Source organism: Harpegnathos saltator, unplaced genomic scaffold (assembly GCF_003227715.2).
Source record: "Harpegnathos saltator strain DR-91 unplaced genomic scaffold, Hsal_v8.6 scaffold184, whole genome shotgun sequence".
NCBI classification, from domain to species: Eukaryota; Metazoa; Arthropoda; class Insecta; order Hymenoptera; family Formicidae; genus Harpegnathos; species Harpegnathos saltator.
Genome location: NW_020229966.1, coordinates 67,438 through 87,132, shown reverse-complemented (window position 1 = coordinate 87,132; position 19,695 = coordinate 67,438). Strand labels below are relative to the sequence as shown.

The window sequence follows — 19,695 nt, the reverse complement described above, 5'->3', positions numbered from 1 at the left end:
CTTTTCGCCGGCTTCCCCTCGGCGAAGAGGTCAGCTTGTAAATTTGTGCGGCGAATAAATGCCCGGAATCGGTCGAGAGCGATCGGGTGAAATGGACGTTTGAATTGATCCTCGACGAAAGACCGAGGATCAATTCAATTCTCCTCTTGAGTTTCGTGCTGTAATCGCGCCGGACAAAGAATACGAAAAGATCCTCCGATTAACCGTGGATTGTACCGACGTTGCAAAAAACGATCTCGACGAGAGAGTCTCATGGACGTCGTGGGCGTGATGGTGGTGATGCCGACGGAGAAATGGAACGGACGGCGCAATTAAAATTTCCGCGAACGCAAAGTGCGCGAACGCAAGAATGAGGAAAAAGAAAGGAGAGGAAAGTAAGAGCGAAAGAATAAGGGAAAACTAGCAATCTCCTAATCCTCTTAGCGACAATGTTCGCTGCTTTGCTTTAATTATGCGAAAAAAAAAACACTGTATTTCCTCTCTTTTCTCTCCCCGCCCCTCTCTCTCTCTCTCTCTCTCTCTCTCTCTCTCTTTCTCCTTATTATACGTCAGCAGCGAAACTTCGCCATCACGGGCGCCTTCCACGTGCGGTTTTCGCGCGAGCGCGCGATGCTTTACATGAGAGGAAGAAAAAAAAGTCTAATCACCGTAGATCGCGGCACGTCGTAAAATTCTACAGGGCGCCGAAACTTGGACGCCCTGGGCTTGCTCGGGTTCGGCACACGGAAAAGTCCGACCAACTTTCGCACCAGACGAATCACTCTTACAGCTTCTGCAGTTTCCCGACGACCCGGCGCGGCGGCGGCGGCGGCCGTGTCGTAGTGATCAACTTTAGGGAGCAGATAATTAAGCCTCGAACTTCCTCTCTCTCTCTCTTTCTTCACGCGCGAGCACGAGCGCGCGATTCCGAATCCCTGCGCGGCGTTTATTATACTACAACGGTATCGCGGAATTATCTCGCGGATTCGCGTATTATTCGCGCGTCGATACGTTCGTCCAGCTCGTCGATTCCCCGCTGCGCGCGTTCGTACGGCCGGCGCAGGTTTAATTAGAGCAGGTTAGATTGGAGAATTAATTCTCTCCTCTCCCGTGCACGCCTCTCACCGCCGGAGACTCGTAAGTGCAAACGTAAGAACGCTTGGTTCGCGCGCGTATCCTGTCGCGATGGAAGTTGCTGAAGTTAACTATAATATTTCGCCACTGTAGCGAGCGTTGCGTGTTACGCGTTCTGGAAAAAGCCCGACTCTGTCGTTGACTCGCTATGAATTGCGGTTGATTAATATTAATATCGGCACCTGAACACAACAGCAAGTTGATCATTTTTATCGATGGATTAATCCGTTTCCTCGAACAAATAGCTATCGGAAACCGAAGTACTCTCAATCACGGGGGAAACATCGAGGGACGAGAAAGGGTTAAGGGAGAACTCGTCGAGACTCGTGGCTGTTCGTTCGAACGACGTCACTCGTTCTCGACAGCTGCGGTAAAAAATAAAAATAACTGTAGTGTCTCTTTCGTGGATGGATACATATATGTATGTATATATATATATATATATATTTCTCTCTCTCGATTGCTGCACGTCTCGTCTCCTCGTGTCGTGTATATAACGCACCTTGCAGTTGAGTGATATTCCTGGTGATTTTGTGGCCGTTAACAAGCTGCTCGCGCAGGTGGGATCTGTCGCGATGCCGCTGATAATTGGCGATAACGATCGTGATCGTCGCCAGAACGAAGAGGAACCTCGACCCCCACGCTTGTCCCGTCATCGCCCGTCACCGTGTCTCGCATCCCCCGTAGTTTTTGCGAATGCAGGCAGTCAGGCAATCGTCTCGACGTTGTTGCTACAGCGCGCCTCGCGAGCGAGGGGGGGATCGCCGTTCTCCGTGTTCTGAAATCCAAACATGGCTGAAGGATACGGATGTCCTCATGAAGCCGCGCGGACGTTCCCCCCCACGAACACGTTGACTATAGTCACACGTATATGCATACGTAGGTACACAAGCAAGCATAGTGCACGCACAGTCGGAGCATTGATAAATGAAGCTACGAGCGCATTTTCGTGCCGTGTAATCGGGGAGACAAATAAAGCGGTGCGAATTGAAAACGAGCAGGGACCGGTAATCAAGGGAACCCTCCCGAATAAGAGAGAAAGAGAGAGAGAGAGAGAGAGAGAGCCTCGTTTTGCTTCTTTTGTTTTTGTTGTATATTAGTGCAATGCAAGATCGCGTCCCGCGAAACGGTTTCCCCGTTTATTCGATCGCGTTACATCGAGGGTAAGTGTCGCAGAGTATTTCTCGAAATTGACAATGTCGTCGAAATGGAATAGGTGTTTCTCGCGTTCCGCGGAACAATCAGCCGCGACTCTCGAGTATATTGTGCATTTATCTTTCTCGCTGGAAGCGAGACGAAGGTCACGGAGGAGCTCGGAATCCGCCGAGTTATTTGGCCGGTCGGTTTGATGCCGCAGTGCGTACGTTGTTCTATATCGCTTTTGTTCATGTATATGCATCGCGCGCAAGCGAAGCGCGCGAATAAACAAAAACAAAAGTCGTCGGTGTCACGCCGCAGAAGCAAAAATCCGAATGCGCCGGAAACAGGTGCGAGAATTTAGTTGTCGCGTGAGAAATTTATTATTTTATTATCCTGACGTGTACCCGCGAGAAAAAATGGAAGAGAGAGAGAGAGAGAGAGAGAGAGAGAGAGAGAGTGGAGTAGAGTAAAGAGTAGTCTTATTCTCCCTTGACTCTTCTTTCTTCTCCCGGTCTATATTTAAAGGAGAGGAGTGTACAAGAAAACGGGAAGAAAAGATCGCGTAGAAAACGCAATTTCGTCTTCGGTCTTTTCATAAGTTCCGGAAGCGGAGCAGAGCAGGCGACCAACTTCGCGCAAACTTCGCCTATATTGTTTTCGGAGGCGTCTGCGCGTCTAATGGAATCGATGTTACGGACCTCGACTCGTTAGATTCCGCGGGCGGAATATCGGCACACTCTCCTGCCCGTTTGGGTCGTGGAACACAATTATTAAAAAAGTATGCTGGGTGGGAGAAGGGCTCTCTCTCTCTCTGTCTCTCTCTCTCTCTCTCTCCCGGGGAAAGAAAAGGTAAAGAGAAGCAGAGATAAAGATTAAGAGAGAGCGACAACGAGAAGAAGCTGGCTCAGGAAGAAATACGAGGTGGCGAGAAGACGAAAGCAACGTCACTTTGTGCAATTGTAAAGGGACGCAGCAATGCGACCGTGCTTATGAGAAATATATATATATATATACATATAGATAGACATAGAGATAGACGGAGAGGGAGAGAGAGAGAGAGAGCGAGAGAGAGAGAGAGACTGACTGAATTTTTGCAGTTTTCTCGGAAATGCAACCAGATATAGCCACTCGCGGTCGTAGAGCAAAAACCGCGATTTCGCCGAGAAAGAGAGAACGTGTGGGCCACTGGGGGGCTGAGAGATAGAGAAAGAGTGCGAGGGAGGGGGGAGGGGAAGAGGGGCGCCTTCGCGGTTTTCGTCCGGAAATATACGCGCACGGTGGCGGCCCAGCCGGGCGTCGTTAGGCGGCTGGATTATTGTGTCCGAGTAACAAAGTAAATGGATTTGCAATGCAAACCTTTGCCATTCTTGCGCGAACGATATTTCTACGACGATGGGCGCTTTTCTATGAGCATGAACACACGCGCGCTCTTTAAACTCTCGCGCACGATCGTGCGCATTCATCTCGGTCACGGCGGATACCGCGCTCCCTTTTAATTGCCATTCGAATCGATCGTTTTTTATCGTGTTTGCTCCGCAATATCTCTCGCGCTCGAGCTCGGATATTGCTAAGTTTACGAAACTACGATTCAAAAAGCAGCAGCGACGGCGACAGCGGCGGCGGCGGCGACGGCGACGGCGGCGGCACGCAACGATACCTCGCCGCGTGTATTTCGCCGTGTTTTCGCGGGAAACAGCGTGCGATACGTTATTCCGTGCGACACGCGTGAAAACACACAAACGTGGGAATTTTTACGACGAATTTTGCATCGTTGCACTATTCGACGTTTGCATTCGCATGTTGCAATCGTTATCTTATATTTATATTACATCACCACGGTAGAGTAGCTCGGTGCACACAGTGGGAGAGGTAGAGCGAGAGATAGAATGATAGAGAGAGAGAGAGAGAGAGAGAGAGAGAGAGAGAGAGAGAGAGAGAGAGAGAGAGAGAGAGAGAGAGAGACGACCGATAAAATATTTGCGAATACACACGTACGTGTGAAATAATTTACACATGCGCGCAACATCTAGGAAAAATCGAGAGAGAGAGAGAGAGAGAGAGAGAGAGAGTAGGAGAGTGGCGCCGCAGGACGGTGCCAATGATAGTGGAATCGCAATACGCGCGACTCCCCAAGATTTTCTTCGGAGTAACGATACTACTTTTCGGCTTTGGGAACGACGCGCGGAATCCGTTACAACGCTGCAGGAAGCCGTTTCCCACCGATATTTATGACGCGACGAATCGCATGACCTACTGCTGAAATCGCAGCTGAAGTAGTTCACTGCTATCCCTATAAAGAGCATTTTCACGCGATCCGACGTTTCGCCTCTTTCCTTGGACGAAAAACTTTTTCGGAGCACATGCTTGCAATTATGCGTGTTCATTGGAGAGAAAAAATCGCACAAGGAAAAATCTTGAAATTTCCGCTTGCTTCCTCGCCCTTTCCTCCTTCTCTTTTTCTACTTTCCCCCCCTCCCCTCTCTCTCTCTCTCTCTCTCTCTCTCTCTCGGTCTTCTCGTTTCTATTCCTTTCCGCAAGTTGCTCATATTTTTAATTAAGTATAATTACTTCGTATAATTACTTGTATTTTTATGCAGATACTTGTATCACAATTATCAGTATCCTTTTCTCGGTAATTGACTCGGCATTTTTAATTCTTTCTAATTTACCGATGGATGAATCACGCTTTGAGATATTTACAAAATTAATTGGCTTTAAAACGAAGTTGACTGGCTTCAAATGAAATTAACAGACTTCAAAATGTCGCTTTACGACTCGCTCTGTATGAATTTAGATCTAACGTCTCTTAAACGTCTCGCAAATTGCAGTTAATAGGAGAACAACCGTCATCTCGTTATAATGATGCAGTTTGTACATTATGTTTGGAGGAGGTTCATATCGTGAACATCGCTGACGCCGCGACACTTCCGCGTAAACACTTCCGCGTCCCAACACTTTGTGACGCGTAACGTCATATACAACATGTCGCGATGTCGCTATGTTTAACAATGAGGCTGCTGGTCGGCACAAAGATCGCGGTGCTATCGCGGTGGAGTTAATGACACAATTTAGACTAAAACGCACCGATTGTCAAAATAATACCGGCTCTTTGTCAAGAGAGCCGGGACGGCGGTGGGAGGGAGGAAGTCACGGGTAAAAGCTTCCGGCATGCAATGTAGGCCACATACCGCGCGTTAACTTTAGACTAAAGAGCGAAAATTTTTCCCGCAAATTAGTCGCCGTTCCACCTTGTAACGATAACATATATCTGGCGCTCTCTCTTGAGCTGAAAATTAATGAGGAGTAAAAACGATAATAAAGAACGCAGAGAACAAGGCGCATGACCAAGTTTCCGGCGTCACGAATGCCGCCGGAGAGGGGGAGCCCTCCCCTCCGCGGTGCGCGTAAAAAGCTTCGTTTTCATCCGTGAATTTACGTAAGTTTTTCATTCGACAGAGATATTCCTTCTTCGCAGTCGTTTTTGTCTGACAGATTCGATTCAGCGGCGCATACGCGCGCGCGCGACTGAACGGCAGGCGAACAGACACAATTTGCCTAATTGACGTACTCTTACGACGAACGAATCTTCAGCAATTCCGCGCGCCCCTCTTATTCTTTCTTCTCTTCCTGTTTGATTACGCGCGGATTAACGGCCGGCGAGACAGCGAGATAGTCAAATGTAAAATAACGTCCGGAGATTTGAAGCTCGAAAGGCCGGCGGTTGTTTCGCTCGTTTTATCGGCGTTCATTTTACATCCTCTCTTACGAGGCTCGCTTGGAGGGATTCAAGTTCTACAAGGACTCTCCAAGTAGCAAAAGGACTGTAGAAAACCTGGCTCCGCCGGCGCTCACGGGAATTCAACTCGCGGCACGTCTCAGAATCGATCGATCTTCCTCGCCGACTCGCTGCGATATCACGTTGTTGCAATCGGCTATCGATACCAGAAAGGGTGGCCCGATCAGAGGCCACGCAACAAACTTGCGGAGAGAGAAGGTCGTTGCGGGACCGGCGAGTACGGTAATTATTAAACTTCGTTCCGGACCCGCGCGAATATTTGCGGCAAGAATGTCGCGTCGTTTTCCCATCGCACGCGTAGAACTTTCACGTTTTCATATGGCGGCTCTTGAATAATCGCAATCACTCAGTGAGTTACAAAGGAGAGAGAACGGGCGAACGAGACGAGTTCGCAAAAGTGCATGCGAGCGTTGGCTCGTAATTTATCGATAAATCATCATCGACGTTATTCCGTGATAAAGAGAGAGAGAGAGAGAGAGAGAGAGAGAGAGAGAGAGAGAGAGAGAGAGAGAGAGAGAGAGAGCAGAAAACGAAAAAGAGGAGACAATAGAAAAAACAAGAGAATCGAATAGCGCAAATGCCGCGCGATCGATGACCGGCGGTCCTCCGAAACCCGGCGCGGAGAAGAGAGGATCAGTGACGGAAGAGCGGCGAAGCGGTATGAGAAATCCGCAGACGGAAGAGAATACGTTTACGTTCGGGTCGTATGTTAACTCCGCTCTCGCAACTGACAACTAATTGCTATATATGTGTCTAACGGCGGTCTGCAAATGTCGCTACTTTGCGAGCGCGCGCCCGTTCGACAAAAGAGCCACTTCACAGGCGTCCGTTTTATCATAAGGCTTTTCTCGGGAGGGAGAAAGCGAGCAAAAGAGACAGAGAAAAGAAAGAGGAGAGGAGGTGCGCGTGAAAAATTCGCCGGAGAATCGGGCGTAAAAATCTCACTGGGAAATTCCGGTGCGCCGAAGCGTTGTATACATCATCTCTCGCAGCGTTCATATGGCACAGTCGCGCCATACGGTACGGCATGATACGGTATCGAAAATACATACGAAAGGTTCCTTCGCGCAACTGCGCCACGCGAGAATTTATCGCGTGTCTTCCGCGCGCGCGAGCGTCCAAAGGATGCGTAAACGGGGGGTTCGGTCCCGAGACGAATTCGAGTCGCAAAGTTCAAGTTCGGTTTCCGAGCTCGCGAGAAACGCGACTCCTCGTGGCTATTTAGCAACGAAATTCGAGCTGTACGGCTCAAGGAAAGTTGAACGGGCCAAGACGAAGTAGTAGTGCGTATTACAGCGATGCTATTAGCGAACGCTTAACAATTAACTTTTCGTGCGCGAACGTAAACGCGTGCCGTCGGAGCTCGCGCTTACACGTGTTCCGACGTCGTGCTCTTTGAACCATTTACCGTATTATCGCGCATCGGAGAGGAAAAGTTATCGAACACACACACACACACACACACACACACACACACACACATACACATATAATATATATATATATGTAGTAAGACACAAAGCACACCGGTATAGGAAAACGAGTGTGCACGGAATGTATTGTGCGCGTAATTCGACTATTGAGAACGTCAACGACGCTGAAAACCTCGCGCGTTGAAAATATTGTTGCGCGCGAATCCCGTTCAATCGCTGTAATTGCTTACTTTTTGACGAGTGCAATCCCACCGCGTAGAAAAGAAAAATAATTCAATCTCCGCTCTCCGGGCGAGCGCGCGCTCGCGCTCGCGCTAAGGGAAACTTCCGTCTTATGAAAGCTGCCGGAGATTTCTGCCCGCCAGAATTGTGAGATACACCGCGCGCCTTCGCCGTGGAACAATCGATCCCACCAGTTGACGAAAATACGACTCGTCGTTTCTCATCAACGGGAGGTCGTCCCGTTATTAAGTAACGCGTATAATGGCGATCCTGGAATTATTTCGAGTCCAACATCGGGACGGCGGCGGCGGCGTCCGCCATGTCGCAGATTATTTATTCGGCTAACATGCAATTTGCGTAATTCGCGTAACCCGCATAATTCGTCGGCGCGGATCAACCGCCAACTATCAATCGCGTTGGTAATTAATGAAAGAGAGAGAAAGGCGGGAGGGGCGGCAGAAAGAGAGAGAGAGAGAGAGAGAGAGAGCACGAGCCCCGCGGCTTATATCGCGTGTCCAATTTACGACTCGCCGTGTGGATCATGCTGGGAAAATCACAAACAGATGATGGACGATACACATGTATCCACACGAGCGGTGAGTACCCTCTCCGGGAAGTACACTATGAAATTTTGGTTATTCTTTCCTGTTCCCCATTTTTCTTTTCTTCCTTGTTTTTCTTTTTTTTTGCTCCTGTTGAAACTTCTAATTCGGAGGCCCGCGCGTTCTTCTCCGGTCGCAAAGATTAGACGGATCAGCGATTTTATCGGCGAATCGTATTATAGGTAATCCACTGTAGAGCCGTAAGTCTGTGCTAAGAACATGATCCGAGGTATTAATGGTTCTTAGTTTGCAAGTATAGTTTCCCAATTTTGGTTGAACTTGGTGTTACTACGTGTGTGACGAGAAAGCCAGGAGAGAAGGGAGGAGAAGAGAAGGTGGTAATTTCGCCGCGCTGTTTCGATATCTGGCGCGTGCATCGCGCGCAAATCTGATCGCAAGAACACGGATAATTCGACGTCGAGGAAATCTCTCTGCGATTCTATGAAAAATCAGAAATCAGAATGCAAAGAGAGATGTCAAAGCGAAGGACATAGAGGAAGAAATAGAGAATGGAGGGATGAAAAGATGACAGAGGCGTACGGTGAGAGGGGATGAAGAGAGCGTGAGAGAAAAATGATGAGAATCGCGCACTTTTCACGCTTCGCATTGGATTTCGCGTGAATCGGGGTGTAAAAACGCGAGGAAATAGCTATCATATTTACGCCTGCCGGTGAAAGAATTAGCGGATCGCGGAGTCAAGGATTTAACGTAAATTCACAGAGAGAGAGAGAGAGAGAGAGAGAGAGAGAGAAAGATACTCGTCGATACCACGAGCGCGCGGGCGATGTTATCCGCGTGTGATAGAATCGGACTGACCCGGTCAATTCGCGAATTCCTCGCGAAATATGCACGTCCGGCAGCGAGCCGTGCACGTAAATCGGCCATGAGAGAGCATCTAGTGAGCGAACGGGCGTGGGAAGAACAATGGATATAGCGGCTGTTGAAACCCGGAGTACGCAGGAGAGAGAAAGAGTAGAAAGAGGAGAGGGAGGCAGAAGGAGAGATATGAGAGAGAGAGAGAGAGAGAGAGAGAGAGAGAGAGAATGAGGAACGGTCGTAAGGAGAACAGGGAAAACACAGTGGTGGAAGTAAGAAATCTCGCGGACGTCTCTCGTCCGTGCGCGCAATCGAATCAGCACCGCGCGAGACTTGGTGGTTTCTCAAACGACCTTTTGTTCGGGCGTAGTTTATCAGAGAATACTTTAAAAGGTCGGTCGCGGGTCAATCCGTCGCCATTTAAAACAAGACCGAACGTGCAGTTTCGGTTCCGAATCCAGAGACTGCGACTCATTCGACGTTAACCCGGAATGAGTGTGTGTGTGTGTGTGTGTGTGTTGTGCGCGCGCGCGCTGTGTGCGGGTGGATGAGTGTGTGAGTATACCGGACATTTAGCAAAGCTGGCACGTACTCCTTCTCCTTCGTAACACGTCGAATTTATTGCTGAGATCATCGGGCGCACAAAGAGACCGCCGCTACACGTGAACCGTTATTCGAACGGTATCGCCGAAGAAAAATGCTAAGTATCGCAGCCGCGCTCGCGTTCCCGATTGCCGAGGTACGATGTCGGAGGAATTTGGCGGATACACAACACTCGTTCCGAATATGCGCACGCGAGTATTAACGTGCGGCCGAACTTCCGTCGACGTCCGTCGGCGAAAAGTTAGGCGAACGCGCGACGGATCCGCCGACGAAATAATTGAACGAGTTGCGACGTGCGTCGCGGCGTATTTACGGGTACTTATGAATATTACAGCCACACACACTCGCACACACCTCGAATCAGGGCATCGTTTCTTAATCAAAGGCGGTAACAGTGGAACTTCGTGATGAGACTACGTCAACTTAACTCGCGCGAGAACTTGGCTTTCCTAAGCGCATTAATGCAGATTAGTTGGCAGATGCTGACATTCTCGTAGCGATTTGAAAAGCTATAGCTTAACCGGATGATCCGGTGGACGAAGAAGTACGCGAAATACTACCCGCGCCATTGTCGAAGTGCCGCTACGTGACGGATCGGTTGTTCGCCAATCGATGGGAACGTCGCCGCGACAACGATGATTCTCGACGAATTAAAGGTCAACGAATTAAAGGCACAGCGTCCTTCGCGTATCCAATACAATCGCTTCGGGAAATTTAATACAAACCGCCGGCTGTGGCAGCTTTCAAACGGCACCGAGGTGTTTTTTTTGCGGTGGTGTTTTAATCATCGCGGGGTCGTCACGATTTTCTATAGATTTATTTCAATAGCGTTAAATTTATGAGCGCGTCGTGCACCTGCCGGATGATCTATAGGTCGAATTTTCATCGTGCCGCTGCCGGGTCATCCATAAGGGTCGATGAATTCGGATTGTCGTCACCGTTGTTCTCATGGTTGTCGTTTAATATGGATCCTTTCACAGACGCGCGCACTTACGATGGAAATTGGACGATCGGCCCGACCGATCCGCCGTCCCTTGTACCGAATCATTTACATAGGAAGACGGATAGGAGGACGGCTCGCTGATCGTGTCAAACGCGTTATCCGAACGCGGCATGTGAAATCGATTAAAGGAAGCCTACATGATGTTCGTTATCGGCAGATATGCATCATTCAGGAGGGTGGAATTTTCGGAAAAAGCGCCAAGTCGACACGACGACTCTCGACGTCGGGCGCGCGCTTCGAGCAAAATACAGTGTCACGGCGAATCTTTATATATTATTCAATCGCGCAGTTTAAGCCTCTCCCTCCCTCCGATACTGGACTCTGGAACTAAATAAAATTCTAAACATATGTGACTTTTCGTCGCAGATTCATGGCACGCGTTCTTCATAAAAAAATCTAGGCGTCGTCGTGTGTGTGTGTGTGTGTGTGTGTGTGTGTGTGTGTGTGTGTATGCGCGCACCTCTGCGCGTGCATTTATTTTATATAAATTTTTCCCTTTGCTCTCTCTCTCTCTCTCTCTCTCTCTCTCTCTCTCTCTCTCTCTCTCTCTCTCTCTCTCTCTCTCTCTCTCTCTCTCTCTCTCTCTCTTTCCCTCTATGTCGTGGTTCAAGTATACGTTACGATACTGCGTTCCCCGTGCCATATTAAGTATTTAACATACTTTATGCCTCAAGGTGTGCTATATTGTGTTCGTCGATAATCTTGGCGATATTACGCAGAAATTGAAAAGAAAATCGAATATGCAAAGTAGATTAAAAGCGAAGGAAAAAGAGAGAAGATTTTTAAGATGGCAAAATACTACGAGACAGCTTTCATTAAAAAGATAATTCGACCACAGAAAAAGAGAAAGAAAAAGAGAGAGAGAGGGGGGGGGAAGAGAGGGAGACGTAATCTTTCGAACGGTGGTAGCAAAAATATGATTTGCGACGGCGAAAAAGGACGGTCGCATCCTCGGCGTACTTAACCGGAAATTAGAGGGTCGTGCGCGTGTTTTTGCTCGGAAATATGGCTAACAAACATATTACGATTATTGCGACTCAAGGTATTTCGCGTGTTCAGTTTTTCTCTCTCTTTCGTTGACGCTCAGCAAACTAATTAACTAACGCGTAACAAGCCACACATGGACAAAAAGAGAAGCCGTCATTAGTCGTTGCATACGGCCAACGCTTTTATTGATCCCCATGAGTTTGCGAGCATTGTTGATCACCGTAAAAATTCACATTGTCAGTGATAAATTCCGTCGCTGCGCCTTTCTATCTCTTTCTTTCTATGTCTCTCTTTCTCTCTCTCTCTCTCTCTCTCTCTCTCTCTCTCTCTCTCTCTCTCTCGCTCTATTTCTCACTAGGTTCGCATTTCACGAAACGAAAAATCGTCGAAAAGCTCATTAAATATTCATTAAATTCGGAAAATAAAATACACAGTTTCGGCGGAAGAGACGCGTCAACTTACGCTCGTGTATGTCATCTTTTTCTCGCTTTTTTTGTTCTCCGTCGATCTCTTGCAAATTAAATTCGCGGTAAAGATTCACTCTCGTCGAACATCCTCGTCACTTACCTCGTTACAAATCCGCCAGTCACCGCCTGTCACGAGCCCGTGTGATGTTTTTTTCCCCTTTTACGATGCTGACGAGAGATGAACTTTACGAGAGCGGAAAATATCACCCCCGGTTGGTACAGCACGGGCGGCTGCCGACTGACTGCTGCGGGGTTTGAAAGCTCCCGATTCTCTAGGCGACCTCTATAACTACCACGTGCTTGCAGTGACCGTGCACTGGCGCCCCCGTGATATGCCTATGAAACGCAGTCCTTCGACCGAAACTAAGCTCGCAAAAAATTGCAATCGACCGATACTCGTCGAGTATATCAATCGAGTCTCATAAACGTTATGAGACTGCGCGCTTCTCCTGCTCCCGCGAGAGATATTGCATTCCTGCGGCACACTCGGACTTTGTCTCGTCCTTATCATCTTTGTATTCTCCTTAGTAGAGTAATTTTTAGTGGAGTTTGCATCCACACACACACATACACACAAATACAACTCTTCAAAAATTTAACTTGGAAAATCGTCTTGTATTATATCGTGCGGGTCGCACACGATATAATCAGGAACTTGCGGGAGTTTGTCGGATTATTTCTAATCGTGTCTCTTTTAGCAATAAATAACGAAACAGAGAACGTACCATGTTCAATCAAAATGTCACCGTTATCCATCTTCTGTCGCTTAGCTGTGTTTTTTTCTGCTACGTTTCTTCAGGTAATTGTCTGACACCGTGTCTGTAAAGTGATTCATCTTTTGAGCCAGTAAAATCGTCGGCGGTCCGACGAGCTTTCGCAAGTCTCCAACATGTCGTTAAAATTGGACGGAAGTCCTGGCCGGAAATAAGTGTTTGATGGAATAACTGCTGCAAGTTACGTAAGCGCGCAACATGCTTTTCAGTTATTATTTACAGCTAACTAATCTCACGGGGAAACCCCGTCTTCAGCGAGCGCTTGCGCGCAGAAGACGCAAAAACGTTTTTCGTTATTTCGTCTTGATGTATCCGGGTCTCGCTATAAATTACGGTATCTGCGATCCGCGTTCAATTGATGAGGACAAAACACAACGTTCTTCATATGTGTCGTGAAATATGTACGTGTAAATTTATAATATTTCATAAATAACATTTTATAAATAACAAGGTCGCGGTGACTTTGCAACGAAGCCAATTGCATCGGTGACAATTATTTATCGCGCGCTTGTATCGCTCATTCGCTCGTTATCACATCGTACACACACACCCGCACGCGAATTTGCCAAAGGTAATGATAATGATATCATCTGAGTTGCCACTTCGTCGTTGGACGCTTGTTTGTAGACACCTGTCCTTGAGCTACCTCGTTGTCTATTATATTTCACCGTATACAACACTTTGTCGCCCACGACAACATTTCATCGTTCACTGTCCGCTTCTTCGTCGCCGTTATATTTACTCATTGTTTACATTTTTTCGCTCGTGACGTTTCCCTTTGTATTGGCAGTTTGCTTACGTACACATATTTTCTTTCCAATGAAATCGAAATGCCACCTCGGTCTGTGAAAAGTTCCAGGAAGAAAAATTGCTTGAATCATCGATTTAACGAGACGAAAAATCTGTAATACGCGATATTAAAACAGAAAAAATAAACGATGAAATTTAGCAAGCAAGGATGATATATCTGCTGGATGATGTTGCGGACGATGAAATGCTGAACGACGAATTTTAGAAATATCTACGAATAAATGTCCTACGAGGAAGAAGTGGTGCACGATGAAACGTAACCACCATAAACGAATGGTGACGAATGGCGACGGTGAGATTCGCATTTCTCGGCCTGCGCGTCAGGCACGTCGCGAGGAAGCGCGACTGCGATTTCACCGGCAATTTAGCGCTCGTGCAAGGACGAATGTTCAGCTCGCTCGTACAGGCTGCGCTCAGATCTGCGCTGATTCTTAATGGATTTTATCAATTCTAATTCCGCGATCCTATTACGTAGCATGCCCGAGCACCTACGAGTAACTGAGCGAACGAGCGAGCGGAGTAGCTCCGCAATTCTCCGTTGCGTGTAATCTGTTCATTAGGGTCTGTGTGCGCTGCTCACTTCTTACTTCCGACATCCACGCGAGCTCGAGCGCGGCGTGTTCTGTGTGATTTCTTGAATAGGATCTCTCTTCGTAAGAACAGCCGTACGTTAACTATTGACACCGGCGAGTATCGCGAGGCAATCTGAGAAGCTCTTTCGTTTGTCTTCCGCGATACCTTCCAATTCACTCTGTTTCAACTCAATCAGAGATTTATTCCTCCTTCATTTATTTATTCACTCATTCGTTCATCCCGCCAAGACCCGAAATTGGCTCCTCAGTCTCGCGTATCCGTCACTCCTGACGCTCGTCGTGTTACTCCCTTCGTTAGCGGAGAAGTTGAAGCATTGCAAATCCAGGTTCGTTATTTTTACACGCGTAACGTGCGATTTAACTGAGTCTCTTTCTCTCTCTCTTTCTCTCTCTCTCTCTCTCTCTCTCTCTCTCTCTCTCTCTCTCTAAGTGTGATGTAATTAAAAATGGCAGAAACATGTAAATAGAACGCCAGCCGCAGTAACGCGCTCAGAATTAAAATCAGAGGAAAGTTCGTCTCGTTATTTGCACAAATAAAATTACCCGTTATGTTATTACACAATACAGGAGAGAATATTCCCGGTGAATTCGCCGCTCAATTGCGGAGCGAATGAGCATTAATTCACAATTCTTTCCTAATTACCGCGCGATCTACGACGCGAATCTCGAGCGACGGGCAAAGGACGAGGGAAATCGCACACGAGCCCCAGGCATTCATACGGGCAAACTTAACGTGCGCGCGATTCGTCGTTTCAGGACACGTGCTCAAAATTTCGAGCGTTACACGGGGCTCACGACGATGACGGTGCGCAGCTGTGTGTAGTTAGTAGCCGCGAAATGAAACGCCCGTGTTCTCTCTCTCTCTCTCTCTCTCTCTCTCTCTCTCTCTCTCTCTCTCTCTCTCTCTCTCTCTCTCTCTCTCTCTCTCGTCCGGCACTCACGGAGTTCCTGACACATGTGTTCGCGACGTCACGAATAGGCAATAAGAATAAATCGCCGCGAAGGATCAACGCGGGCAATTATCAAAAAAAAGGACAAGCAGCAAGCCAGACCTACTTCACGCAAATTGATACCCTGTGTAACCGCGCGAATTTCATATCTTGTGTTTGAAATACATGCGTGAATAAAACCGCACTACCACACCGGTTCGCGAATTGTGTTAACGCTGAGTACACACGACGAACCGTTCTCAAAATTTGAATAATCGAATTCCGGGAATATCTCGTCGATATAAGAGAGAGAGAGAGAGAGAGAGAGAGAGAGAGAGAGAGAGAGAGAGAGAGAGAGGGAGAAAGGGGGAGAGAGAGAGAGAGAAGCAATTGGATAAACGTGAAAAATTTATCGCGTAATCCGCGCCATCGCTGAGATATCGCGCTCATATGAATATCACATTGTCTATTCCTCTTAATTGGGCATACGGTACTTGGATGGCTGCTAAAGCAAATTACTCGCGTAATTACGATAGCGCCAAGTATATATATCGGGTAGAAGGTAGATCTTCTTTCACGTCACGTTCCCGACATAACGATAATTTGAACGCTCGCAGAGGCGACTCGGCGCGCGCGCACAGGAGTCTAGTCATATTTTCCTCATTACGAAACTCGCGACTGAGTTGAAATTCAAAGGATACCCTCCAGTCAAGTGGATTAGGCGACGCCAAGTGGCGAGGCCGAATCGATGCGGACGATTCCGGCGATTTCATCAGAGCGGTCAGGGCGTAATGAAAAAAAGAAGAAGAAAATAAAAAAGAAGCATGAAATAAGGACGGATGAGCGCGAGGAGAGGAAGAGGTCGTCGGTAACTTACGCTGAAGCGTACATTTACTCTCGGTTGACTTTAAAGATTTCAAACTCTGTCTGCGGTTCGCAGAGATTCTCGATGGATACTTTGAAGTTTTAATGCTTAATCGCGAGCGGGTGATTAAAAGTGCGGTCGATACTCACAATCGTGTCGTCACGGCTTTACGCAGCTTTGTCGCGGCACGGTGATATTCGTCGCGTAACCATCTCATTTCGTGATTTCATATTATTTTCCGTTCGATTCATCAGTTTTTCGTTAAAATAGCGGGGAAGGGAGCAAGTCGACTATGGTACATACCTGTACCATTTAGAGCGAACGCGTTAGGTATCGTACACGAGAGAAGTCCGACGCGTTTCCCAATACCGATCGCGCAAGTGGAGCATTTATTCAAATTACCGCAAGGCGAAATAACTTCCCGACGTTTACTCGGCGCGGTGTGGTTTCATGAAAATTAAATGAGACTCTCTGCTCTCAGATCCGAAGAAAACGGAAGATGAAACGAGCCGGCGGCCGCGATTCGCCAAATTACAGCGGGTCAAGCTCTACGAGGGCACTCGTCGCGCTCGTCGTAGAAATCATAATCTCAGGAATAAGTGTCAGTCCTCTTCGCGAAGATCGCTCCTTCGCACGGTCATAAGGTGCGACGGATCACCTCGCCGACTTTCGCAATGATTTTGCGAAAGCGCGAGCGGCGAGACCGCGCAAGTTCCTTCGACAGCCGTCGCGAAGGACGTCGCGACGGAGGGTTGACGGTCGTTGAGCGGCAAGAGGGAGCGCAGAGAAAAATAATGAAAGCCCAGCGAACGCGCGCGGCATCGGATCCATATAACGCGCGCCGCTATAACTTAGAGCAAAAGGCAGTAGTTAGCAGCGGCAGTATTTCCCTGTCACTGGCAGTGACCCATATGGGCTGTTCATGTTGGGTACGCGCACGTATAAACCCGCCATAAGCACTAGACGTGCGCGGCGGCGACGGGCACGTGTGCGAGAGAGAGAGAGAGAGAGAGAGAGAGGCCACACACGCGTTCTCTCTATCCGGAGCCGCGCGGCGCGGATACGTCCGATACGTCTGTTTGCACGGGATGAGAGGCAAGGCTCTCGGTGACGTTGCATCGCAACTGACGAAAGGTCAGTCGATCGGCTCGCGATTAGATATCACGGTGCGCGAGTGAAAGCACACAGAGGCAAGTCGTCTGTGCGACGACGAGAACGAGGGCGAGGATGAGAATGACGACGACGGAGAGAGCGGCGATTTGCGTCGCCTGTACTATCGGAAGTCCTTTATTCCGAACGCATATCGAACGCTAAGTACGCTTTTCCGACGCTCAGGCTCGAGTCCCACGTGATGCTCGAGTAAAAAAGGAAAGCGAACCTGGAATTAAAAAGACGTAGCCTTAACGTTGGCTGCAGGTGCGGGATAATGGAGGATTCGCAGCGCGTCTGCGATGCAACCCGTGCGATATTCAATGGAAGAATCTGTTTTTCGGAGACGTAATAAATATGTTGCTGGCTAAGAATTTTCAGGAAAAATCACTTCTTCCGTCGTTGAGTATCGGACGTCGGAAATCTTCATAAGACCTTGGCGCGACGTTGACGCGCGCTTATCGGTCCGTGCTTAATTTAAACATTCGCATTAGAATATCCACTGGGCGAGTAAGCCCAGTGATTCCGTTGTTACAACACGCGATACGTTGTTATTTTTGGCCCGTCGTCGAGCATCGTAATTACAAGCCACGGTCACCTCAGATATTTTTGTATACGGAATTCACAATGTCGCGATAATACACTCCCGTGTGCGCGCGCGCACTGATTTCAAATTTAAATCGCCCCGTCGATAATCGCAACCGAAGGTCTCACAGACGTGGGCCGCGCGGTCGCGCTGGTTATGCGTCGAGATTGACGACGATAACAAAAAGGAGGAAGAAACAGAAACAGAATGAAAACAAGAGAAAGAGTAAAAGGGAAAACTATTCTCGCGGCGAGATATCGGACATCATGCGCTCTATTCGAGCAATCGAAAGTGGTGACGTATTGAATCCCGTTTTTCGAGGAAAGCATTAATAACAGGCTCTCGCGGCGCACATCAAAGCGCGCTGGCGACAGCAGGATGTTCTCCGAGGCCGGTGATAAAACGAACGTGGCCATCGAAACCGGATAATTTATCTATCCGCCGCGTCGTATCGGCATAAAAAAAGGGAGGCTCCACAGAACCGAAGGAAAAAGGACGACAATTTTCACGGCAAATAAGTTTCCGATGGATGCAAAATGAGAGAGCGGAAAAAAGACGCGACTGCGGTTTTGCGTTGTTTTGGGGTTGAAACCATGGGATCGACCGCAATCCGCAGGCGCGCGCGGTGCACGCCGAGTTGTTTGCCATTTGCAGCTGTCTCTGTGCTCTTTGAACGCTCCGGACACTGGAGCGATACTTTGATCCATCACCTTCGCAGCGAATAGACAGTAAAGGGCGTCGATCGCGAGCGAACGATTCGCATGAATAATGTATAAAACGTGTCGGGTCCCAATTTCGTCCATCGTATGTGTCCTGTGCACTTGTGATTCTATTGTTTTTACATTTTTTTATATTGATATTAATTATATTTATATGCTCTCCTCTCGCCCCCTCCTCTCTCTCTCTCTCTCTCTCTCTCTCTCTCTCTCTCTCTCTCTCTCTCTCTCTCTCTCTTACGTTTTCCTCGTCGTAAAATAGGAAAACTTCGTCAACGCGTACTCGCGTTTTTATTCAAAATTTAGTTGTAATTTTCAGTACCATTATTGTTAACATTAATAATTACTTCCCGACGTGCGATTGTATTTATTGTTCGCTTTTCCTTTGGAGAATACGTGAGATTACAAATCCACTCGCTGGAAAGAAACATCGCTTCGTCAAATTAGTTAATCGGTGATATCGCAATATCGATATTCTCGAGATTGTATTTGATAATAATGGAAAAATGTTAATAACAACAAATCGTATATGTGTGTGTGTGTGTGTGTGTGTGTGTGTGTGTGTGTGTGTGTGTGTGTATGTAGCTGTAAACGAAAGTATACGCACGGCGGTCATATCCCAATGAATGCGCTCGCGGTTTCGCGCTCGATTTCCACTGGCTCAAATATGCAATTGGATTTGCGTGTTTGCCTGGCTAGTGTCTACGCTCCGACTCGTTAATTAGATGCGAGAGCTTCGTTAAAAACGTCATTTGCCTTGATAATTTGAAGCGTGTGCTTGACATGCGCGACAAATAATGTGTATTTATTCTGAGGTTTTTGGTACAATACAATTCCATTGGCTGCTCACGATGCTCACCGCAAATAAATTGCGAGTCAATGATTAATTATCGATTAATAATCGACTGATCGATCCGGAGCTAATTTCTACAACGTTGCGCTCTTGTCAGTTGTTGCAATCTTTTCCTCCCGAATATTACACGGACGCGTATATCACACATTGTAACTCGATCGGGAAAACCGTTGCGTAATATCGAGCAGGAGCTGCTCCTATTGTTTTGTTTGCGTTGTGGAGATTCGCTGTTACATTCG

At 47.9% G+C, this 19,695-nt stretch overlaps 1 protein-coding gene across 1 annotated transcript in view; it reads right to left on the bottom strand.

Moving 5' to 3' along the window:
* The window catches only part of LOC105183137 (zwei Ig domain protein zig-8), a 30,014-nt gene extending 17,573 nt beyond the window's left edge, over positions 1 to 12,441 (bottom strand). Inside the window, exons 1-2 of the mRNA XM_011141042.2 lie at positions 12,283 to 12,441; positions 1,616 to 1,891 (exon numbers count right to left, since the gene is read on the bottom strand). Of these exons, the coding sequence (XP_011139344.1) occupies positions 1,616 to 1,769 (154 nt within the window). The 5' untranslated portion in view covers positions 1,770 to 1,891; positions 12,283 to 12,441. The remainder of the gene's footprint in view (positions 1 to 1,615; positions 1,892 to 12,282) is intronic.
* Between the last annotated feature and the right edge of the window lie 7,254 nt (positions 12,442 to 19,695).